Raw genomic sequence first — 22,248 nt, forward strand, 5'->3', positions numbered from 1 at the left:
ACTCATATAGTTAATGAAAGGAAGCGAGAGACGTGTTTGGTTGATGCTTGGATCCTTGGTAATCACCAGAGGGCTAGGCAGAGTATGGGTACAAGTAATATTTGTTAAATGTAGGAATAAGTTGCTGACTTATCTATGATGAGTTAGATGACAAATATATAAAATTTGCATAATCACAATTGCCTCAAAATTCAGTTGCAAAAAAATGTAATATTTGTTGATAACTCACGCTTTATGACAGCCCCCAATTTCAAATTATGAAAAGCTTTTCCTCTAAGATAAAGACAAAGACTGGATTATCTTTAATCACCACTTTTATTCAAACAGACATCACATGGTTGCTGTTATGATACACTGAGAAGTCCACAAAATTTTTGCACCCCCCCACAAAAAGCTTAATCATAAAGAAACATTAGACAAACTCAAATTGAAAGACAGTCCACAAAGAAACTGATTTGTACACTTCAAAATGTCAAGTTGTTAAATATAAAGAAAGGCTGAGGAACTGCTCCATACTGAAGGAAACTAGAGCCATGACAGTGTGTGATGCTGTATCAAATCCTGGACCTACAGAGGTTATTTTGGGACAATCGGTAAAATCTGAAGGTATGTGGAGTAGAGGGTTATATCAGTGTTAATTTTATCATATCAATGGTTGTGATGATGTGACAGTGGTTATGTAGGAGAGTAATTTTTAAAAAGAATGTTTCACCATGGCAAGTACCATCATCAACACTTCTTGGTGCTACAGAATGTGTAGCTTAGGATAATGGGCAGCTTGGATACGCTTCTCAGTTCGATTACCTGCAAGCAATCCACTGTGAAAGGACTGAAGATACTAATGTGTTGACACTGAAAATGAGAATTCACTATGCACAGTAAAACGAATGCCAAGATAGGCAGTAAAGGGAATATAAGAATCAAAGACATAGGAAGCATAAAGCATTCAAGTATCAGTAAGAGCACTCAAAAAGGCAGATAGCTTGTTTGTCTCGGAATAGGGGTAGTAATCAAGGATAACAGGTTTGAGAGGCATAGATGAACAGCCAGCCTCAAGCACAATAACGTTTGTATTTGTTATCAGGAAACCAGCACTCTGTTACCAGCTTCATTAAAAACTAATTATAAATATAAATACTATTCAGCAATAAAAAAGAACAAAATACTGATACATGCTACAACATGAAAGAACCCTCAAAAACATGGTAAGTGAAAGAAGGCAGACACAAAAACCACATATTGCATGATACCATTTATATGAAATGTCCAGAAAAGGCTCAACTGTACAGACAGGCAGAAGATAACTGGTGGAAAGGGACTGGAGATGAAAATGGGGATTAACTGTAATCCCCATTTGATTAGAATAAATAACGACTCATTAGAAATCCCAAAATTGAGGCTCTATGCATCAATTTTCTCATCTGCTATTTAGCGACAGTTACAGAAGATAAGTCATAAGAGCTCTTCGAAGATCAAATGAGATAATGCAGGTTAAAAGCTTAGAACAATGCCTGGCACTTAGTAAGGGCTCAAGATGTGTACATACACACACACACACACACACACACACACACACACACACACACGTCCAGCTTAAAAACTTAAAAAATAAAATGCATGTCAAAAAATGCATGTAATAAATTATAAACATAGGAAAAAAGTAAATTCATACTTAAAGATTCAGCAAGAAACTATAGTTGATCCTACGCCTATCCCTTAAGGTAAATAGTTCGAAATACATTGGGAGAACTTTTTAACTATACATATAAAGAGTAAGAACAAAGGAAACATACTAACTGTATTATTTCCCTAATACTTAGGGCCTAAATAAAGTATAAGGAAATGTCGAGATTCTTCCTCAGCCTCCCATCTTCATAAATTGACATTTTGATGTATAATTCTCTAATTACATGATTTTTCATTAATTGTCCACATTTTCTATTTATATAAAATTCCTTTATGGACAATGGACTTCCATTTTATATTTTTACTCTGATAATTTTTTATTATAAAGAGTAGGCTGTTATTTATCTTAACAATGTAATCCTGTACCAAAAACCCCAGAAGCCCCTACTACTGAGGCCAAAGGCACCTACCTCAGGGACATACATACACTCTTCCATGTTTTCTTGTCCTTTATAACATATACTGTGGTAGTGGAGGCATCCAAGTTCTCTTCCAGCAGGTGTCAAATAATGATACAGCTACTGCCTCCCGAACTCAATCCTGTTCACTGACTCTTTCAATACAGGTATACAAAGTGAAAAGTTGCTAACCCACCACTCCATCAAACAGATAAATAGTTGTTTAATTTTAATCCTTTGAAATAACTACTCCATTGAGCATAACCTGTATATCTTTGGTTAAACAATATTTTCTCACCAGCATCAACATTTATATTCTCTTATTATCGCTAAGACCATTTATAAAATGAACTTCTGTTTTCATTATTCTCTAATTCCTTAAGTATTTCCAGAAAAAGTTCCTAACATGAGAAAGTAGAGACAAATTTCAATATTTGATAAATTTTATCTTGATAACTTTGAAAACAAATTTACTCTTTAAATTGCATTATAAAAAATACATTAGTCTTCACATTAGTTTTACATGGAAATATATAATTGTTTGAATATTTAAATATAGTTTCTCTTTACCAAAAAAGTGTCACTCAAAGCCCTACTTACACAAATAATTTAAATGCACAAATGCAAAACACACTTTACACAATATTGTCCACATACTGTATAACTTGGGACAATTATAATAGAAATCTATGCAAGATACTGAACAAGTACAAGATTAAAATATTCATTGTGGCTGTAATTCAATTTTTCACTATTAAAAGAACTGAATGCATTCTTAAATACACAAAAAACATCCAACTGTTTTATCTAATCTGCAAATTAAGCCAAAATGCATTGTGACAAAGGGGCACATCTTGTAACCTACCAAAGTCTGAAAGTAATTCATTTCTAATTTAAGTGATAATTTTCACAATTTCAAGTTTTCAAGCTTGTCTAAAATAATAATGATTATAGGAACTAAGTAAACATTTCCAAAATGTTTTCAAAAAACATCAGGACTGTATTATTTTTATATTTTTAGTAATATAAATTTTAAATATAAACCTTTTTCCTCTCAAAAAAAAAAAATGGAACTTAGAAGTGTTTCCAATGTGAAAAGGTAGTAAATTGTTTTAAGTTTTTAATCACTTGAATTATAAGAACTGTCCTCTTTGCATGATGTAATCACAATAGATATGATACATCATAATTACATAGGTACATTATTTCCATATGAAATCTCACTTTTAAAACTTATACTAAAAGTATGCATACCTACTAAGAGTACTTAAGGGAATTATGTCTACTTCATAGGAAAAAAAGACACCAATACCCACAAAAAGAGTATTTTTATGTATTAGCTGCTTGTTTACTTCCTAATCAGTAGGACAGTATTTCTCCAAAATTAAAATTGGGGAATTATTTTAAACTAATGACCCACTGTGATATTTTAAGAAAGGAAACGGAAATGTTTGCATATGAGGCAAGGTTCAAGTTGCCTTGCAACTGAAAATATAACTATTTGTCCATTTTTTTCAATATAATTACTCTTTTTAATTTAGAAGTAAAGAAATTAGAACATAACACCATCGTAACATACCCCAGGTTAAATAATGGCCCCTGAAATAAAACTACATTTAGAAATCAACTGTTACAACACTATATTTCATTAATTCTAAGGTAACACATTTTTATCTCTGAAATCATGGTACACTGATATAGTTTCAATCAAATATGGTTTTTACAATATAGTTGAAATTCATGTTTTCCTTTAACATTATTGACAGAAAAGGATCCAGAATCCTCGGCTTAGCAGGATAACTGGATGCATCTGTACCAGCCGAACCAGTGCCCGGAATAAAAGATCTAAACATATTCTGAGTACCTCAGACCTAAACTGCGTATCTTAAAATCTTTTATTTAAACTATTAAGACAGTTAGCAAGTTTAAGGAAAACCAAATTAATGAACAAATACAGTTTTTCACTTGCAAAACGGGCTTCCACATAAGTTGTCAGTTTTATTAGACCGTTTCAAATATTAAGATTATAAATAATCTGTTAATGACAACAATTAATGGTCTGCCCAAATTACCAAACCAATAGTTTCAGTTCAAGTTATTACAAAATGATATGGTAATGTCTGAAATATTTTTAAGAGATAAGGCCATACAACCTGTATTTTCACATTAAACCACCAACCCTTCAGGTGGAGGGGAATAAAGGTGGTAAAAAAGTATAGTCACACTGGCAAGATCATTTTCTCCTTAAGATATAATAATGCTAAAGAAAAACAGAAATTGTATATTACAGAGATTGTATATGTTCCTGTGTCCAAATGTGGAAAGTTAAGAGACTTGCAGATCCATTTTAAATAAAGCAGAAGGAGTTTGTGTTATGTAGATAAAATCACCAGGCAGTTTTTTAACACTGGATTAGAGATTATGAAATCTCATTCTCTGGAATGCTTTTAAAAGTAAATCATATTTTGTTTGTGATTATTTAAGTCAACCCTACTTAAAAGTTGAAATAATTTATTATAGTTTCTTTTCAATTATCCAGTTAGAATACGATATTGACAATGCCACTCTGAAACACACTGAATATAAGTACATAGTCACTGTTCCAATTTTTAAAAAGTAAAAATAGGATAGCACTTCATGTTTGCCATATTCAATCTTGCAATGTTATAACCTGCTGACCATGAGATACAATCATAAAAAATAAATAAGAGGAACATGATTTGAGGGAGAAAATTATATAGACTGTGCTAAATTATGCAACATAAATTAAGATGAAGCTCTTCTATAGCAAATGGACAAAGGGTCTTTTGAATCTTAAAAAAAGGATCTTAAACACTAATTTTAAAATAATATAAAATTTCTGAAAATGATGTCTATAGCAAAATAGTTGAAGGTTAATCTTTTCACCAAAGTTGAGAGAGCTATGGGCACTAAATACCAAATATATTTCAACTGAAGTTCTGAATCCTCAACTAGCTTTACCACCAATGCTTCTAGTTTGCCTTACTAACTAACAATTTGTGTAATAATCGAGTCATCATTCTATCAGAATATGGCACCTGAGAATATAAACTTCTCAAATCATATATTTTAACAGGTCTAGGACGCTTTCTTTGTTTTTTCCTAGGGAGTTTTTTATTACCATTCTTCTTAGTTCCTGCACTGCTGGAAGAATCCTGCACAGGTTGCTTGGGAGAAGAGCTCGCAATGGCTCTTAACTTCTCTTCAGAACCAGCTGATGGAACTGAGTTCGAAAGCATTTTGGCTGGTCTCTTTGCCTTCTTTAACTTACTGACATGAGGTGTTTTCTTCTTAAGACGCATTCTAATAAAAGTGCTCCTGGATTGATATTTGTGACGCAAAAAAACAGAGTATTTTGAAATATACTTTCTAATTATATCATTTAGTTTGGTCCGAATCCAAATTGACTGTTTTTCTGAAGTGATTCTGGTTTTTTGCTGGAGAATAATTGGTCTGTAAACCATTTTGGGAAAACCAGGATTATTATTAGTTGTCACCTTCCTTCTCTGAATTTTCTTTTTACTTTCTGAAGACTTATTTCTAACTGATTTTGGCGAGATTTTGGCAACATCACCATTTAAAAGAGTTAACTGGAAATTACTTTCCTTTAGAACGTCACTAGAATTCAAGATCTCTGCTTTTTCCAGAAACACAGAAGATCCACCGGCCCCCTCATGTGACATCAATTCATGTCTCACTGACAGTGTCATAAAAGGTACGATAGTACAGCTTTGTGTATGAGCATCATCATCTCCTGCACTGGAGTTTATGTCACTAAAATGAATTTGAACCCAGTTATTCCTGTCAGACTCTGGTACTTCTATGTTCAGAGGAGGAGTAATTACAATTTGTTTATTCAATGGGTCATAATAATTAAAGGAACTCTGTTTGTATTTGTACTGTATGCTAAAATCCTGATCATTTGTGTCAATACAGTGCCTCATTTTAGAGAAATTGAAGGATTCACCTTCCTTCAGCTTAATATTTGAAGAAAGAACGTAGACTAAGGCATTGGGGTGCAAAGGCTTCAAAATGTTAGTACATGATTCAAGAAATTCAACTGTTCCAATTTTGATTTTTTTTGGTTTTCTGTCGTTGTGTAAAAGTAAACGCTTCCTTGTTGGCGAGTCTTCTTGTCCACTTATTCTTTTCGTCACTAGGTAACTCAGGAGATTGGTTTGAGTTCCATGGCTAACTTTTACAGCCTGGCATCGAGAAGCCACTCGCCATGTTTGTTCATAAGGCCTCTTTTCTGTAGGATGATGGCTAGGTTTATCTAAGGCTACTGAAAAGTCATCAATATGATCATCACAGTCTAACAGAACTTGAATTAATGCAGTGTCATTAAGGTCAGCCGAGGTAATCTTTTTTTCTTCATTCAAATTTTTTTTTTTTACTTTCCTGGTCTCAGAGTCATCATCAAAGTAACAGTGGAAACGACCTTCCTTAAATTCCTTCACAAGAGCATTAATTTTCATGTCATCTTCTCTCATTATTTGAGACCACGTTTTCCCCACGAATGAAGGAGGGACATGAGGCAAGGCTTCAAGAACTGGTTCATCAGTACTATCTTCTATGACCCCCTTTGCTTTTTTCCGGTTCCTTATAGAGTCAACCTTAGGAACGGAGTTTGAATGGGAATCATGATTCATCTCTTTCAGGTCAAAAGACATCTTCTTAAATAGGTCTATTTCATTAACAACTTCTTGAGGATGGTCGGTGTCAGACTGAAGAGAAGGATCACACTGAAAATTCATCCCAGATCCACAAGGTTCACAGTTCATACTTTCGAGATCTGTATACTTTAACTTCAAAGGGTTATCTTCATCAGCCATCTGCAGGATCGCTGACTCTGAAGAGGCATTACAATCCATTGCAGAAACATTACATTCACAGTTCTTATCTTTTAGACCTACAGTTTCTAGATCTTTCCAAAAGCTGGCTTCTTTTGGATGATTAGTCATTGACTGAGAAGTGTCTTCCCATTTAAAATTTCTTTTAGGACTGCCAGATTCACAGCTCTTATCTTCTGTATCAATATACCTTGACATTTTTTTATCAGACCCTGGTGATTGGTAAGTCATGGACTGATTAGCGGCATCAATTTGAAAATTTATTTCAGAACCATAAGACTCACAGCCCGACTCTTCCAGAATAATATAATCTTTCTTCTGATTTACTACTTTGAAAGTCTTTTTGGATTGGTTTGACACTGATCGAGGAGAGGCTTCACAAACATATCCCAGTTCAGAATCACAACACTCATAGCACTCACCTTCTAAATCAAAATTTTTTGCATTTATACAGTCGATTCCTTCGACAGTCACTTGAGGTGAGTCAATCACTGACTGAAAAGGGATATCAGGATCAGAAATCATTTCACAATCACTATCACTGGTCACCAGGTCCACAAACAGCATCTTTTGAAGATTTGCTTCTTTGACTGACACTTGAACTTCATTAAGTACTATTTGAAGAGGGACATCAGAATCAGACATTATTTCAGAATCACTAGTCTTTTCTTCCATGCCAAGATGCGCTACTCTCTGATGGTTTATTTCTTTACAAACCACTTGAGGTTGGTCAACTTCTAACTGAAGATGAATACCAGAATCACATTTTATTTCAGAAACAGTAGGTTCACAGTTCTTATTTTCTAGGTCATTATGATCCTTCTTTTGCAAGTTTATTTGTTTGACAGCCACAGGAGATTGATCAACCACTAAGTGAACATCAGAATCGTAACTTACTTCAAAATCGCCTAGTTTATAGCTCTTATCTCCCAGGTAAATATGGTCTTCCTTCCAAAGACTTATTACTTTAACAGCTTTCTGAAGCTGGTCAGCCACAGACTGAAGAGGATCATCACAAGCAATACTTATTTCAGGAACACAAGGATCACTGCTTTTATCTTCCAAATTGGCGTGTTCCTCTTCCAAAATGTGTGGCTGCTCAACCACTGATTGAAAAGGGACATTTGAAACATAAATTATTTCAGAATCATTGGGTTCATAGCCCTTATCATCCAGACAAACATGTTCCTCCCTCAGAAGATTTATTTCTGTAGTAGCCTCTTGAATTTCATTAGCCACAGACTGAAGAGGTCCATCAGAATCAAAATTTATTTTAGGATCACTAGATTTGACAGTCTTACCTTCCAAGTCTACATGCTTCTTCCAAAGGTTGATCTCCTTAATTACTTCCGCAGTTTGGCCAGCCACTGACTGAAAAAGGACATCAGAATCATACATAATTTCAAAACCCTTAGATTTATCACTCTTATCTTCCACATCAACTTCATCCTTCCAAAGGCTTATTTCTTTAACAGTTTCTCTAACCTGGTCAGCTACTGATTGAAGAGGATCATCAGAATCAAAACTTATTTCAGAACCACAAGATGGATTGTGCTTGTGCTTATCTTCTAGCCCAATATGCTCCTTCTCCAAAATAGTTATTTGAGATTGGTCAACTATTGGCTGAACCAAGAAATCAGAATCCAAACTCATTTCAGAACCACTATATTGGCTGTTATTATCTTCAAAGTATACATGCCCTTCATTATCAAGGTTTATTTGTTTAATAGCTGCTTCAGGTTGATCAGGCACAGAATGAAGAGAAACATCAGAATCCTGTATTAATTTAGAACAATTAGGTTCATCAACTTTATTTTCCAGACCAATATCCTCTACCTTCCACAGGTTTGTTTTTCTAATCACTTCCTGGAATTGATCAGTCAATGGCTGAAGACGGTCATCAGAATTAAAATTTACTTTATAATCACTCGATTCACTGTTTGTGTCTTCCAGATCAACATGTTTTTCCTTCAAAAGGGCTAGTTGAGATTGGTCAATGACTGACTGAAGAGAGGCATCAATATCCAAATTTATTCCCAAACCTCTAGAATCAGTATTTTCATCTTCTGGGTCAACATGGTCCTCTTTCAAAACAGGTATTTTAGGTTTTTCAGTCATTGACTGAGGAAGGACATGAGAATTCAAAATTATTTCAGAACCACCACTTTTATCACTTTTGTTTTCTAAAACAACACGTTCTTCTTTCTGAACATGTATTTCTTCAACAGCTATTTGAGGTTCAGTCACTGAATAATGAGGGACATCAGAACCTAAATTTATTTCAGAAGCACTAAATTCAGCACTTGTATCTTGGAATTTAGCATGCTTTCCTTTTTGAAGCCATGTTTCTTTAACAACTACTTCAGCTTTGTGAATCACTGAGTGAAGAGGGATAGCGAAATCCAAGCTTGTTTCAGAAATATTTAATTCATTACCCTTGTCTTCTAAGTTTACGTGTTCTTTTTTCTGATGGTTTATTTCTTTCACAGTCATGTCAGGATGCTTAGTCACTAAATGAGAAATATAAGATTTCAAATTGATTTCAGAAACACTAGGTCCATTACCCTGGTTTTCTGAGTGAACATGCTCTTCTTTCCGAAGGTTTGTTTGTTTAATGAGATCTTCAGAATGTCCGATTACTGAATGAAAAATACCATAATCCCAGTTTAACTCAAAACCACTAGGTTCATTTTTCTTACTTTCAAAGTGTACCTGTTCTTTTTGAAGATTCAGCCTCTTAATAACTACTTCATAAGGATTTGTCATTGAATGAGGAGGGACATAAGAATCCAAACTTATTTCAAAACCACTGGGTTCATCATTCTTCCTTCCTAAGTGTACATAGTCTTCTTTCTGAGTGATTATTTCTTTAACAGCTACTTCAGGTTGATCAGTCCCTGAATGAAGAGGTATATCCGAATCAAAAGTTATTTCAGAAACACAAGATTCATTACTCTTATATTCCAGATTAACAGGTTCCTCCTCATAAACAGCTACGTGAGATTGGTCAACTACTGAGCAAAGAGGAATATCAGAATCAAAAGTTATTTCAGAACTATTTGACCCACAGCTCTCATCTTCCAGGTTAATGTGCTTTTTTCTTATTTCTTCAACATCCAGCTCAGAATGCTTAGTAACTGACAGAAGAGGGGGATCAGAATCAAAAGTCAACTCAGAACTGGAGCACCCATAGCTCCTAACTTCCATGTCAACATTTAACTCTTTCAGATTTATTTCTCCCAGAGCTCCATGAGGTTGTTCATTAGCTGACTGATAAAGAGAAGCATGAGAATCAAAACTCAGATCAGAAACACTAGATTTAGCACTCTTATTCTGCAGGTCAGTAGCTACTTCTTGAGTATTTACTTCCTGAACCACTACTTGGGGTTTGTCAGCCACTAATTGAGTATCAATATGAAAACTCATTTCAGAACAATAATATTCACAGTTCATATCCACAAGGTCATTCTTATCTTTCAGAAGATTTATTTCTTCAACAGCCCTCTGAGGTTCATCAGTCATTGTCTCAAGAGAGAGATCACAATCAAGATGTGCTTCAAAACTACTAGATTGATGGTTGTCCTTCAGGTAAACATGCCTATCCTTTAGGTTTCTTTCTTTGACAGCCAGTTGGGGATGGACAACTACTGACTGAAAAGAAACATCATAATCAAAACTTGTTTCAGAGCAACTCGATCCATAGTTCATATCTACCAAGCCAATGTGAACATTCTTCTGAAGTTCTGTTTCAGTGACAACCACGGGGCGTCGGTCAACCACTGACCGAGGTGAAAAAATAGAATCAGCACTTATTTCAGAGCCACTGGATCCATAGTTCTTATCAACCAAGTAAATGTGTGCCTCCTTAGGAAGGTCTACTTCCTTTGCAGGCTGTTGGGGGCAGTCATCAGTTGACTGAAGTGAGGTATCACAATCAAAATTCATCTCAGAATCACTAGAATCATAGCTTTCGTCAACCAGGCTAATATGCACTGCCTTCTGAACACTAACACCTTTAACAATTACTTGAGTTCGGTTGGTAGCCAACTGAAGAGGGCTATCACAATCAGAACTTACATCAGAAACACAAGATTTATTACTCTTATGCTGCAAATTAGTATGTACTTCCGTTGAAAGGTTTATTTCTTTGGCAGTCACTTTAGATTGGTCAGTCAGTGAATGAAAAGAGGAATTGCAATCAAAACTCATTTCAGAACCTCTTGATTCATAGTTCTTATCTTCTTGGTCAATTTGCTCCTCACTCCAAAGGTCTTGTGAAGTCTCTTCAGGTTGATCAGACAGTGACTGAGGAGAGCCACAAGCAAACTTCATTTCAGAGCTCACTGGGCTCTTCTGTTTCAAAAAGGCTGACTTGTTAAAAACCAAATGCTTTACTTCCTGGGTACGATCCATATTAGAAAAGAATTTCTCATGGTGCTTTGGAATGGCATCTTCAAAGATTCCTTTATTAGAAGGCATATCAGTTTTATTCAGATTAATTGCTGGGTTTACTGCTAATTTGGAAAGAGATTCAAATTTTAAGGAGCCTTCAGTACCCATAAATCCATGAGATTTAAAGCCAGTTGACAAAGTTTCACCCCGAGATTTCACATCTTCCTGAATAACCAATTTATCTGAATTGAAACACACGGATTTCCTATTTGACTCTTTAGGTTTCTGATATAAAACTGAAGAAGTTTCCAGATGGGATGAGAGCATAGGATTTCTAGAGCTCCTATCTCGCTGTTCAAGGTACCTGTCAACTTGGTTTGGGTCACATTTGATAACTGAATCCAAATGGGCTGCTAGTGGTAACCTTGCAGTATTAGTTGTAACTGGTCGACCATAAGAACTTTCAGGTAAACGACTAGCAGGCGCAGTAGAAATCACTGATGGACATAATACGTTTTGTCCATTATTTGTGGCTTGACCAATACCTACTTGATTAAATTCTTTCAGGCCACTCCCAATTTTATAAACAAACTCCAAGGGCTGCTGCTGCCCCTTCTCCAATTTTTGAATAACTGAGGGCCGAATTGGAACACCCTGTATATACTCTTGAGATTTACTAGGTCTAGCATATAACTCCTCAATAGGTTCAAAACTTTTGGTGGCTATCTCTCCTCTGACTCCAGTAGCATCATCAGTCATTTCTTCAGGAACAGAATCATCAGTGGTGCAGTATTCAGAAGGTGATGCAGTATTCCTAAGAAGTCTCTCATTTTGCCTTGATCTAAAAAGCAAGGAAAACAAAAAATCTGAAAACATTTATCCATAAAGATATATGTACTCCGATGTTCATTGCAGCTTTATTTACGGTGGCCGAGACACGGAAACAACCAAAGTGTCCTTCGATAGATGATTGGGTAAAGATGTGGTATATATACACAATGGAATACTACTCTGCCATAAGAAAAGATGAAATAGTGCCATTTGGGACAACATGGATGGATCTTGAGATTACTATGCTAAACAAAATAAGTCAAACATAAAAAGTTAAAACCACATGACTTCACTCATATGTGTGATATAAATCTTAAAGCAACAAACAAGACAAACAAATAAATAAAAACTCATTGACACAGACAACAGCTTAGTGGTTACCAGAAGAGTTGGTAAAGGGGGTAACTATATGGTGATAGAAGGATAACTGACTCTGGGTGGTGAGCATACAATGTATGCTATATAGATGATGTATTATAAAATTGTACACTTGAAACCTATGTGATTTTACTAACCATTGTCACCCCAATAAATTTAAAAAATTTTTTTTTAATAAAAAAAGGGAAAGAATCATAAAAATGTTCTAATACCTGTTTAGAATGTTAAAATAAAGGCATAATAAATGTTATTTTCTTTTTATCCTGGGCAAGATTCTTAGAGAACAAAGAATCAAGGCAATCATTCCAGGCTGTATAATGCATTTCAGGTAGGTAATCAGCGCAGAAGATGGAGGTAGCTCCATCAATTGCTACTTAATAAACACAAATGGCTCCTAAAAATGAAAAAATGTAAATAAAGCCATATATCATTTTTCAGTTATCAGAGCGGTAAATGACAAAAAATTTAACACAAGTTACTTAATCCTCTAGGCTTTAGTTTCCTCCTCCAAAAACAAAACAAAATAAGACTATTTTCCATCATGAGATTGTTCTGAGAAGTAAACTAGTTGTTATATGTAAAGAGCATTTTTTTTAAAAGCTTGGAAAATAGTAATCATTCACAGATGTTAACTACTGTTATTTTAACACAGTCAGGGTGCAATGACTGACATTTTTAATAATTCTTGGTAGGAATATAGTTTAATCTCTATTTAGAACAATTTGGCAATGTCTATCAAAATTTAAAATGCCAAGAGGAATCTAAGGAGACATGACAAGTCAGTAACATGGTTATCCTAGATGGGATCCCGAAACAGAAAAAAACATTAGGTTAAAAACTAGGGAAATCTGAATAAACTATAAAATTCAGTTAATGTATTATACTGGTTTATTAGTTGTAACAAATGTACCATACTAATGTGAGATATTAGTAATAGAGAAACTGAATGGGGGATATATAGTAACTCTCTGCACAATCTTCTCAATTTTTCTGTAAATCTAAAACTGTCCTTAAAAATAGTCTATTAAAAATCATAAATAAATAAACTTTAAATAGATTAACACCTAAAAATACCATTATTAAATATTTTTCGATTAGAGAGGTGCCACAATTGTCTAAGAGAATATGCATACATGTGCTGGCCACATGCAACTTTTTTAACATGTCATAAATATTACTATTGCTTTCTTTCCCATAAAAATATATTAATATTAAGATAATGTTTTTTGATATTTGTATCTTTCTGTCCTATAAAAATATATTGTCATAATTAATATTTAGATGACAATGTTTTTCAGTATTTGTAAAATAAAAGTTAACCCTGTTATCAAAATAATATCATGATGAGGCAAAAAATTTCTGTAATTTTTCATACTTCTGAAATCTAATCAATAAAATTATAGTACGATAATCACTTTACCCTAGTTTTTCAGAACCCTGGTAGATTATCACCATTTGTTTTAAACACTATCACAGCATTCTCAAAATAAAACCAATTTGTAACACTTGGCTAAGAAAAAAAAGGAAGGAAGAAAAAGAAACAAAATCATAAAATCCAACAAGTTGGCAAAATTTCAAAAAGAATCACCATCTAGATGCTTTGATTTGCATTTGTATTTGTGTGTGTGTGTGTGTGTGTGTGTGTGTTTACCGTTAACTAAATTACAATCTGTACTTCTACTCATTTTATAACCAAAAAAAAGCCCTCCAAAAATCAAATGACTAAAGGTTAAAAACCATTCTTTTGTATAACTCTTGTATTAAAAAGGGAAAATTTTTAAACAATCTACAAATAAAAAATTATGTATCAAAATCTATGAGATGTGATCAAAATGGAAACTTCACACTTTTAAACCTTCCATTAAAAAAGAATCAGTAAACACAAACTAATTAAATGAGCACCTAATTCAAGAAGATAGAAAAATAAGCAAATTCTTCACCCAAGAAAGTTGAAGAAATAAACTTTAAAAAAGAAAAACCAATAAATAGGAAACAAAAATAAAGCAAGAACTGATTTTTAAGAAGGCTAAAATAATTATAATAATAACTGCAATGTCTAAACAAGGAGGCAAGAGAGAAGAAAGAGTAACAAACTATAATTTAGAAAGCTTATAAACATGATTAAATAAAGTGGTGTTGGGGCTGGCCCAGTGGCTCAGGCGGTTGGAGCTCCGTTCTCCTAACGACGAAGGCTGCCGGATCGATTCCCACATGGGCCAATGGGCTCTCAACCACAAGGTTGCCGGTTCGACTCCTCGACTCCCGCAAGGGATGGTGGGCTGCGCCCCCTGCAACTAACAATGGCAACTGGACCTACAGCTGAGCTGCGCCCTCCACAACTACAACTGAAAGGACAACAACTTGACTTGGAAAAAATCCTGGAGTACACACTGTTCTCCAATAAAGTCCTATTCCCCTTCCCCAATAAAAATCTTTAAAAAAGATTAAAATTGAAAAAAATAAATAAAGTGGTGTTGGAATGGGATTAAAAAAACTCAAGGAAAGAAAATTGTTTTCAAAATCAAATATGTAAACATAGATACACACACAAATATAGGAATTTAGTTTATGTTACAGGTGATACTTTCTATTAATGGAGATAATTGATACACATTTGTAAACATAAGTAGAAGCCTTGCCTCATACCACATATAAAAAAAATAGATTAAATATATTTAAAAGAAAAAACAAGGGCATAAAGAAAAAGGCATGAAAAAAGCCAGAGAAGGAAATTTCCCTTAGATTTGATTATATCTAACTGTTAAATTTCTATTATTGTAAAAGATAACAAACACAGTTGAAAGACTTATAACAGATTCTGAGCAAATATTTACAGCACATTTAAAATACAAAGGACTATTATCCATAAATATTGCATACAAATCCAAAATATACAAATAATTCCATAGGAAAACAGGCAAAGTATATGAACAAACAATTCATAGGATAAATATATGGCTAATAAATAAAGAGAAAAGTTCTATTTTACTCATAAATAAAGGCTAATAAGACATACACATTTTTAGCCTATTATGTTGGGGAGAAAAGAAAGGTTGATAATTCCAGTGTTGGCAAGAGTGACAGGAAATGAGCACTCTCATATACTATTAGTATGTATGTATATACACCAATTGTATAAATTGTATATAAATTGGTGTAGCCTTCTAGGAAGTGTCTATCAAAAATTTAAAGTTTCCATACACAATTTGAGCAACAAAATAATAGTAACGGATGAAAACCCACAGGGTAAGAGACATATCCATGATTTTATAATGATACAAAAATTTAGAATGATATAAATAAACAACTGAATAAATGAGGGAATGAGAAAGTTCTTTATGGTAGAATTCTGATTAACATATGTAATAACCGTTTCAAGAAAAAATAATCCATGAATGCTTAAATTAAGGTGAAAGTAAAAAGAGCAACTGGATATTTACATAGTCTCCAAATACTTTCCCATGCTAGTCTTATTAGTTATGATGGGAAAGATAGTAACTTTACAATGGAGAAGCCACCTCAATCAAGGGATCTAAGTATCACCAGCAATGAGACATGGGTCTTCTGATTTGATACACTGAGAAGGGCACAACATCCATTACAATTAATGTTTTTGCCCAAAAAGCACAACCTAAGTTTAATCATGAGAAAACACAATTAGTCATACCCAAATTTAGGGATATCCTACAAAATAATCGGCCTGCACTCCCGAAAAGTGTCGAGGTCTTGAAAGCAAAGACAAATTGAGGAGCTGTTCATGATTAAAAAGGAATCTAAAGTGATGTGACAACCAAATGCAATGTGTGACCCTGGATTGAATCCTTGGTCCAAAATAGGACCTCAGACAACTGACAAATTTGAATAAGGTCTACAAACAGTATAGAATCAACGTAATTTCATGGATTTGATCATTGTACTGTGGTTATTTTAAACATTGGGGGAAGCCAGGTGAAAGTTATACAAGAATTCCTTGTACCAGTTTTGCAACTATTTTGTAAGCCTGAAATTATTCCAAAATTAAAAAGATAAAAAATAAAAAATATTTTTAATGTCCATACACTTTAGCTCAGAAATTCAAATTATAGGAATCTACACCACAGAAACAGTTACATGTACAAAGATGTTTGCTGAAGCACTGCTTATACAAACTGTAAGCTGGAAATTTATACTGACCCTAAGACAGGCTAATTCTATCTTTCCACCAGCTAAAAAAACCACGTATTTTTTTCTAACTTTTCCCATTAAAACCTTTTCACCATTGCTAAATTCTAGGTTGATGACTTGCAAAGCATACTTGCAAAGCAAAGTAGACAAAAGTTTATCCTTTTTTCTTTTCTATTGGTGCTTAACTAATATCTGCACAGATGTGCTAATGATCTCTTTTGCCTTACCTTGTCCAGCTGCAGCTGCAAACTCACAGCAATACTTAACCCATTTTCTACCAATATTTTTCTTTAACATAGGGCATTAACTCTTAAGTGTTATAAAAATATTTATTTTTATTAAAACAACCAAAATAAATTGATACAAGACAAAGCTATCAAGATACTGACAGATTACAAAAAGAGCCACCTCTATCTGATATCAGTTCACAAATCATACCATTAATGTGGAATTGACTTCGTTTTTACTTTGATTACACTTTGCTATTGTCACCAGTTTTTGTTACTAATCTTCCAAAAGCTATTTTTGCTCCCACCTTTTCCCCCTACTTAATCCTATGACATAGTTATAAAACATTATAATAATATATGATTATTTATTGGCCTAAAATTTATTTGGGGAAAAAGCACTGTGTAGTCCATATGTTTTATAGTAAAATTTACTTAAGCTAGAAAATAAATTTTTAAATAATTGCAAAGGAAAGTTACTAGATAAAATATCACCTTATATTCCCTGATTCAAAGATTCACTTTAAAATAAGAGAAAGACAAATACCATATGATTTCGGTTATATGTGAAATCTAGAAAACAAAATAAATGAACAAACAAAACAGACACAGACTAATAGATACAGAAAACAAACTGATGGTTACCAGATGGGAAAGGTATTGTGGGGTGCTGGGTGAAAAAGGGTAAGGGATTAAGAAGCACAAATTGGTAGTTACAAAATAGATCACAGGGATGTAAAATACTGCATTGGGAATATAGTCAATAACATTCTAATGACTATGTATGGTACCAGGTAGGTACTAGGCTTTCAGTGGGATCACTTCATAAATTATATAAATGTCTAACCACTATGTTGTACCTGAGATTAATATAATATTGAATGTCAACTATAATTGAAAAAAAATACATTAATTAAATTAAAAAACAAAGATTCACATAAGTATTGAAACATTAACACAAACATAAATTGTAACATAATAACTATGTACTAATATTATTCCACTCAGTTACTTTACCTGCTTTCTTGATAATGATATGGGTGGTGCCGCAGTACATCCTGCAAAAAACGTTCCATCAAACTACTGGTACCCATCCGTTGCCTATTCTGTGTGGTCAAGTATCTGTGCTGAGCACTGGACACATGCTATAAAGAAAAAAGAAACTGAATATTTTTCAATGGATAATACTCATTAGTAGTGCAAGTTTCATGAAACAGATTCATTTATAAACTCCTAATAAAAGTATAAATTGACATACCCTTTCTATAAAGCAATTCTAAAATATGCATCTAAAACCCATAAAAGTATCTTTCCCGTAGATCTAGTAATTACATTTCTCTAAATCTCTCCTAAGGGAATCATCTTAAACATGGATGATTTATGCAAAAAAAAAAAAATGTTTATCACAGTGTAACAAAAAACTGGAAATCTCCTAAAATCTTTAAATTATATATTCCCTAAGATGTAATACTATGTACCTATCTAAAATAATACAAAAAAAATTTAATAACATAGAGAACTGTTACATATTAAGGGGAAAACGGAGGGTGCACAAATCACAGGTGTACTTTTATCTCAACTACAGTTTGAAAATGTATAGACAAGTAAATGGAAGAAAATATACCAGAATCTTAAAAGCATTTGTATCTGTGTAGTATGATGATGGGAAATTTTTAAATTTTTCTTATAAATTCTTATATTTTTCAATGAGTAATTACTTCGAAAAATAAAAATTTGTTAAAAGAGAGAAGAGAAGGGTGGCGGGATGGCTCAGTTGGTTAGAACGTAAGCTCTTAACAACAAGGTTGTCGGTTCAATTTCCGCATGGGAAGGTGGGCTGTGCCCCTGCAACTAAAGATTGAAAATGGCAACTGGACTTGGAGCTGAGCTGCGCCCTCCACAACTAGAGTGAAGGACAACGACCTGGAGCTGATGGGCCCTGGAAAAACACAGTTTCCCAATATTCCCCAATAAAAAATAATTTTTTTTTTTTTAAAAAAGAGAGACAAGAGAGGTGGATCATTACATTTTTAAAAAGTCAAAGAGTAATTAATTCACAAAAAGGCCATCTTTTTTTTCAGAGATTAAAAATCCTGCCTTAAACAGATTAGAAAAAATATATTATGCTTTTCTGTTTTATAATTCTTTCTACAGTTAGAAAGATTCTGCCTTTACTAGTATTATTTAGTGAACTACCAGGAGGGATGAAAAAGAAGTCTGATATCTACTGTGCACCTGTAACACATCAGTGCTATTCTGTTTACACAGTAATCTCACTGAATTTTCACTGAGTATGAATCTTGTTCCCATTTCCACATGAAGAGATTAAAGCACAAATAATTAGAGTAAACTGCACAAAGTTGTGTACCTAGCAAGTGAAAAAGCCAGGATTTGAATCTGAGTCTAACTCTAAAAGCTTCTTCTTTTCATTGTATTATGCTAGTGCTAGTGCTAATACCATTATTTCTAATGTAAGTTAGACAATTTAATAACATGTTTTAACAATACGTGGGAAAAGTAATGTTTTAAATACCATTGTGAAGGTCTCAAAAGAACTTAAAACATGGTGTTAGCTCTTGACCACTATTAACAACTCTTGGAATTATTTCCTTCCATGCTGACTTTGGGGGTCTACTGTGGTGCTGCTTGAGCCCCAGTAACAATCTGAATTACAACTGCAAGATTCTCTGGCTACAGAACACCCCACTGCCCAGTATCCATGACCAGGACTAGCCTGCCTAGTGGTGAATAAGACAAATGCGCAAGGGAACAAATAATGGTTCAATTAAAATCCAACCTTGTCGTCTCTCTACCTAGATAAAAATTTGAAAAGCACGCAAATGGAGAAGTGCACTTACATAAAATTTACATAAAGAAAAGCACACAGATCACAAAGTAAACACATCCATAACCATCAAACCATGAAAAACTGATAAGCACCCAGAACCCCCCTAATATCCCATACCAATCTAATATTCCGCCCTTTTCCCCAAAAATAACTATTATCCTAAGTTTTAATATTATAGATTAGTTTTAAAAGTTTCTGAATTTATATAAATGGAGTTATAATACAATATATGTTCTTTTGCATTCAGGTCTTTCATTCAACATTTGTGATACTTTTTCCTATTAGCCGTAGTCTGTACGTTTTCATTTCTGTGAAGTATTCCATTCTATGAATATACCATATTTTATTCATCAATTCTTGATGGACATTTGTGTTGTTTGCAGCTTTGGGCTATCAATGCTGCAAAAACCTTCTTATATGTGTCTTCTGGTGCCCATGTGCGCGCACTTTGTTGAATACATTAATTACTAGGAGTAGAACTTCTGGGTCATAAGGGTTTGCTCAGCTTTAGTACGCACTTCCAAAGTGGCTGTTCCAATTTATACCCCCACCAGCAATGTTTTTTCATAACCTCCACTGCTCTACTTCTTCAAAACTTGATATTGTCAGTCTCTTTAATTTTAGCTATTGTAGAGACGGTTTAATGTTATATCACTGTGGCTTTAAATTGCAATTTTTGTGACAGCTTTTTATATTTACTGGCCACCTGGATGTCCTATTTTATGATGCTGTGTTTCCCCGAAAATAAGACATAGCCAGACCATCAGCTCTATATTTTTGCTCCAAAAGACGCATTAGAGCTGATGGTCCGGCTAGGTCTTATTTTCGGGGAAACAGGGTGTGTGTGTGTCTCAAGTCTCTTCTCGTTTTTCAAATAGATGTTCTTTTTTTAATGAGTTATAGGAATTCTTTATTTATTCTGTTATGAGCTCTTTTGTTCAATTATATGTGTTTCACATATCATCTTCTCTGTGGCTTGCCTTTTCACTTTGTGTGTGTGTGTGTGTGTGTGTGTGTGTGTGTGTTCACAAATAGTTTTACTGATGTGCACACACATATCTTTCCCAAGAATAGTTACATCATCTTGTTTCTTAATTTACAGTCAGGTTTACCAATTTTTTTGTCAGTGCTTCTTGTGACCAATTTAAGAAATCTCTCCTTATCTCAAAGTCATGAAGATTTTCTCCTACTTGTTTCTTGAAGCTTTATTGTTTTACCTGCAATATTTATATCTATAATGTAGTTGGAATTGATTTTTGTATCCAGGATGATTTAGCAATAAAGTTTCATTTTCCCCCATATGAATATCCAATTGTCCCAGTATCTATTATTGAAGAAAGTGTTGTCATCACTGCTCTTTAATTCCACCTTTGTCACAAATCAAATGTATATATGTTTCTGGAGATTCTGGTTTATTTCCATGGTCTTTCTAACTTGGTACCACTGTCTTAATGACTATAATTTAACAATAAGTTTTAATATCTGGTACAGTAAGTCCTCTGACTTCGTTCATCTTTAAGATTATTCTGGTTCTTCTTAGCCTTTTGCATGTCCACATACATTTTTAGAATTATCTTAATCTTCATTTTAAAACGTTTGCTGGAATTTTGATTGGAATGTCATTGAATCAATGTATCAGTTTGGGCAGAACTTACATGTTTACAATATTTTTCCAATCCATGAACACAGTATATCACACCAATTATATAATTTTTCTTAAATTTCTCTCAATGCTTAGTTTTCTTTATAAAGATCTTATACATATTTTCTTGTATTTATTCCCTAAGAGTTGTGTTCTTTAAAGCTGTTATAAATCTTTTCTAAATCTCATTTTCTGTGTGGTGTTTATATACAAAAATACGATTTCTTTTTATGTTGGCCCAAGAAGCTTCTTAAATTCACTTATCAATTCTAATATTTCATCTAGGTATCTTTAGAATTTCCTATTCCACAATCACACTGTTTACAATACTAGTTTCATTTATTATCTAAACGCTATAATTTTTATTTCTTTTTCTTTTATTTCCCTGGCTAGGATCTCTGATAAAATATTGCATACAATTTAATTCAAGCATCAAGTCTATTTTCACTTAATATATTTGGGTTTAATGTTTTTATTCTTAAATCTGTTTTTAGTATTCTTGCCTATACAATGTTCCTATATCTCTTCTTTCTGGCCTTCTTGTGGACTATTTTTTATTGTCCAATTTTTCCCTTTCTGTTAACTTAGTAGGTGGAGACGTTTTTCCTAGTCCATTAGTGGTAACAGATTATAACAAGTAACCCTGACCTATCAAAGTGTGACATTTCTTGCTACTTTTACTCTCTTCTTGAACAATTCAAGGTCCTTGGGTATTAACTCAATTTACTCCCCTTCTAATTTATATGCTCTTGTTGTTAATCCCACAAGATACTATTCATTTAGATTGCCTACATATTTGCCTTTCTTT

At 33.6% G+C, this 22,248-nt stretch overlaps 1 protein-coding gene across 2 annotated transcripts in view; it reads right to left on the reverse strand.

Moving 5' to 3' along the window:
• Positions 1 to 314: 314 nt before the first annotated feature.
• Positions 315 to 22,248, reverse strand: part of ZDBF2 (zinc finger DBF-type containing 2) — a 30,857-nt gene continuing 8,923 nt past the window's right edge. For both annotated transcript variants that reach the window (XM_033112690.1, XM_033112691.1), the window contains exons 5-6: positions 17,968 to 18,095; positions 315 to 12,191 (exon numbers count right to left, since the gene is read on the reverse strand). In XM_033112690.1, coding sequence (XP_032968581.1) covers positions 5,078 to 12,191; positions 17,968 to 18,095 — 7,242 coding nt within the window. In that variant the 3' untranslated portion in view covers positions 315 to 5,077. The remainder of the gene's footprint in view (positions 12,192 to 17,967; positions 18,096 to 22,248) is intronic.

Source organism: Rhinolophus ferrumequinum, chromosome 8 (assembly GCF_004115265.2).
Source record: "Rhinolophus ferrumequinum isolate MPI-CBG mRhiFer1 chromosome 8, mRhiFer1_v1.p, whole genome shotgun sequence".
In the NCBI taxonomy this organism is placed as follows: Eukaryota; Metazoa; Chordata; class Mammalia; order Chiroptera; family Rhinolophidae; genus Rhinolophus; species Rhinolophus ferrumequinum.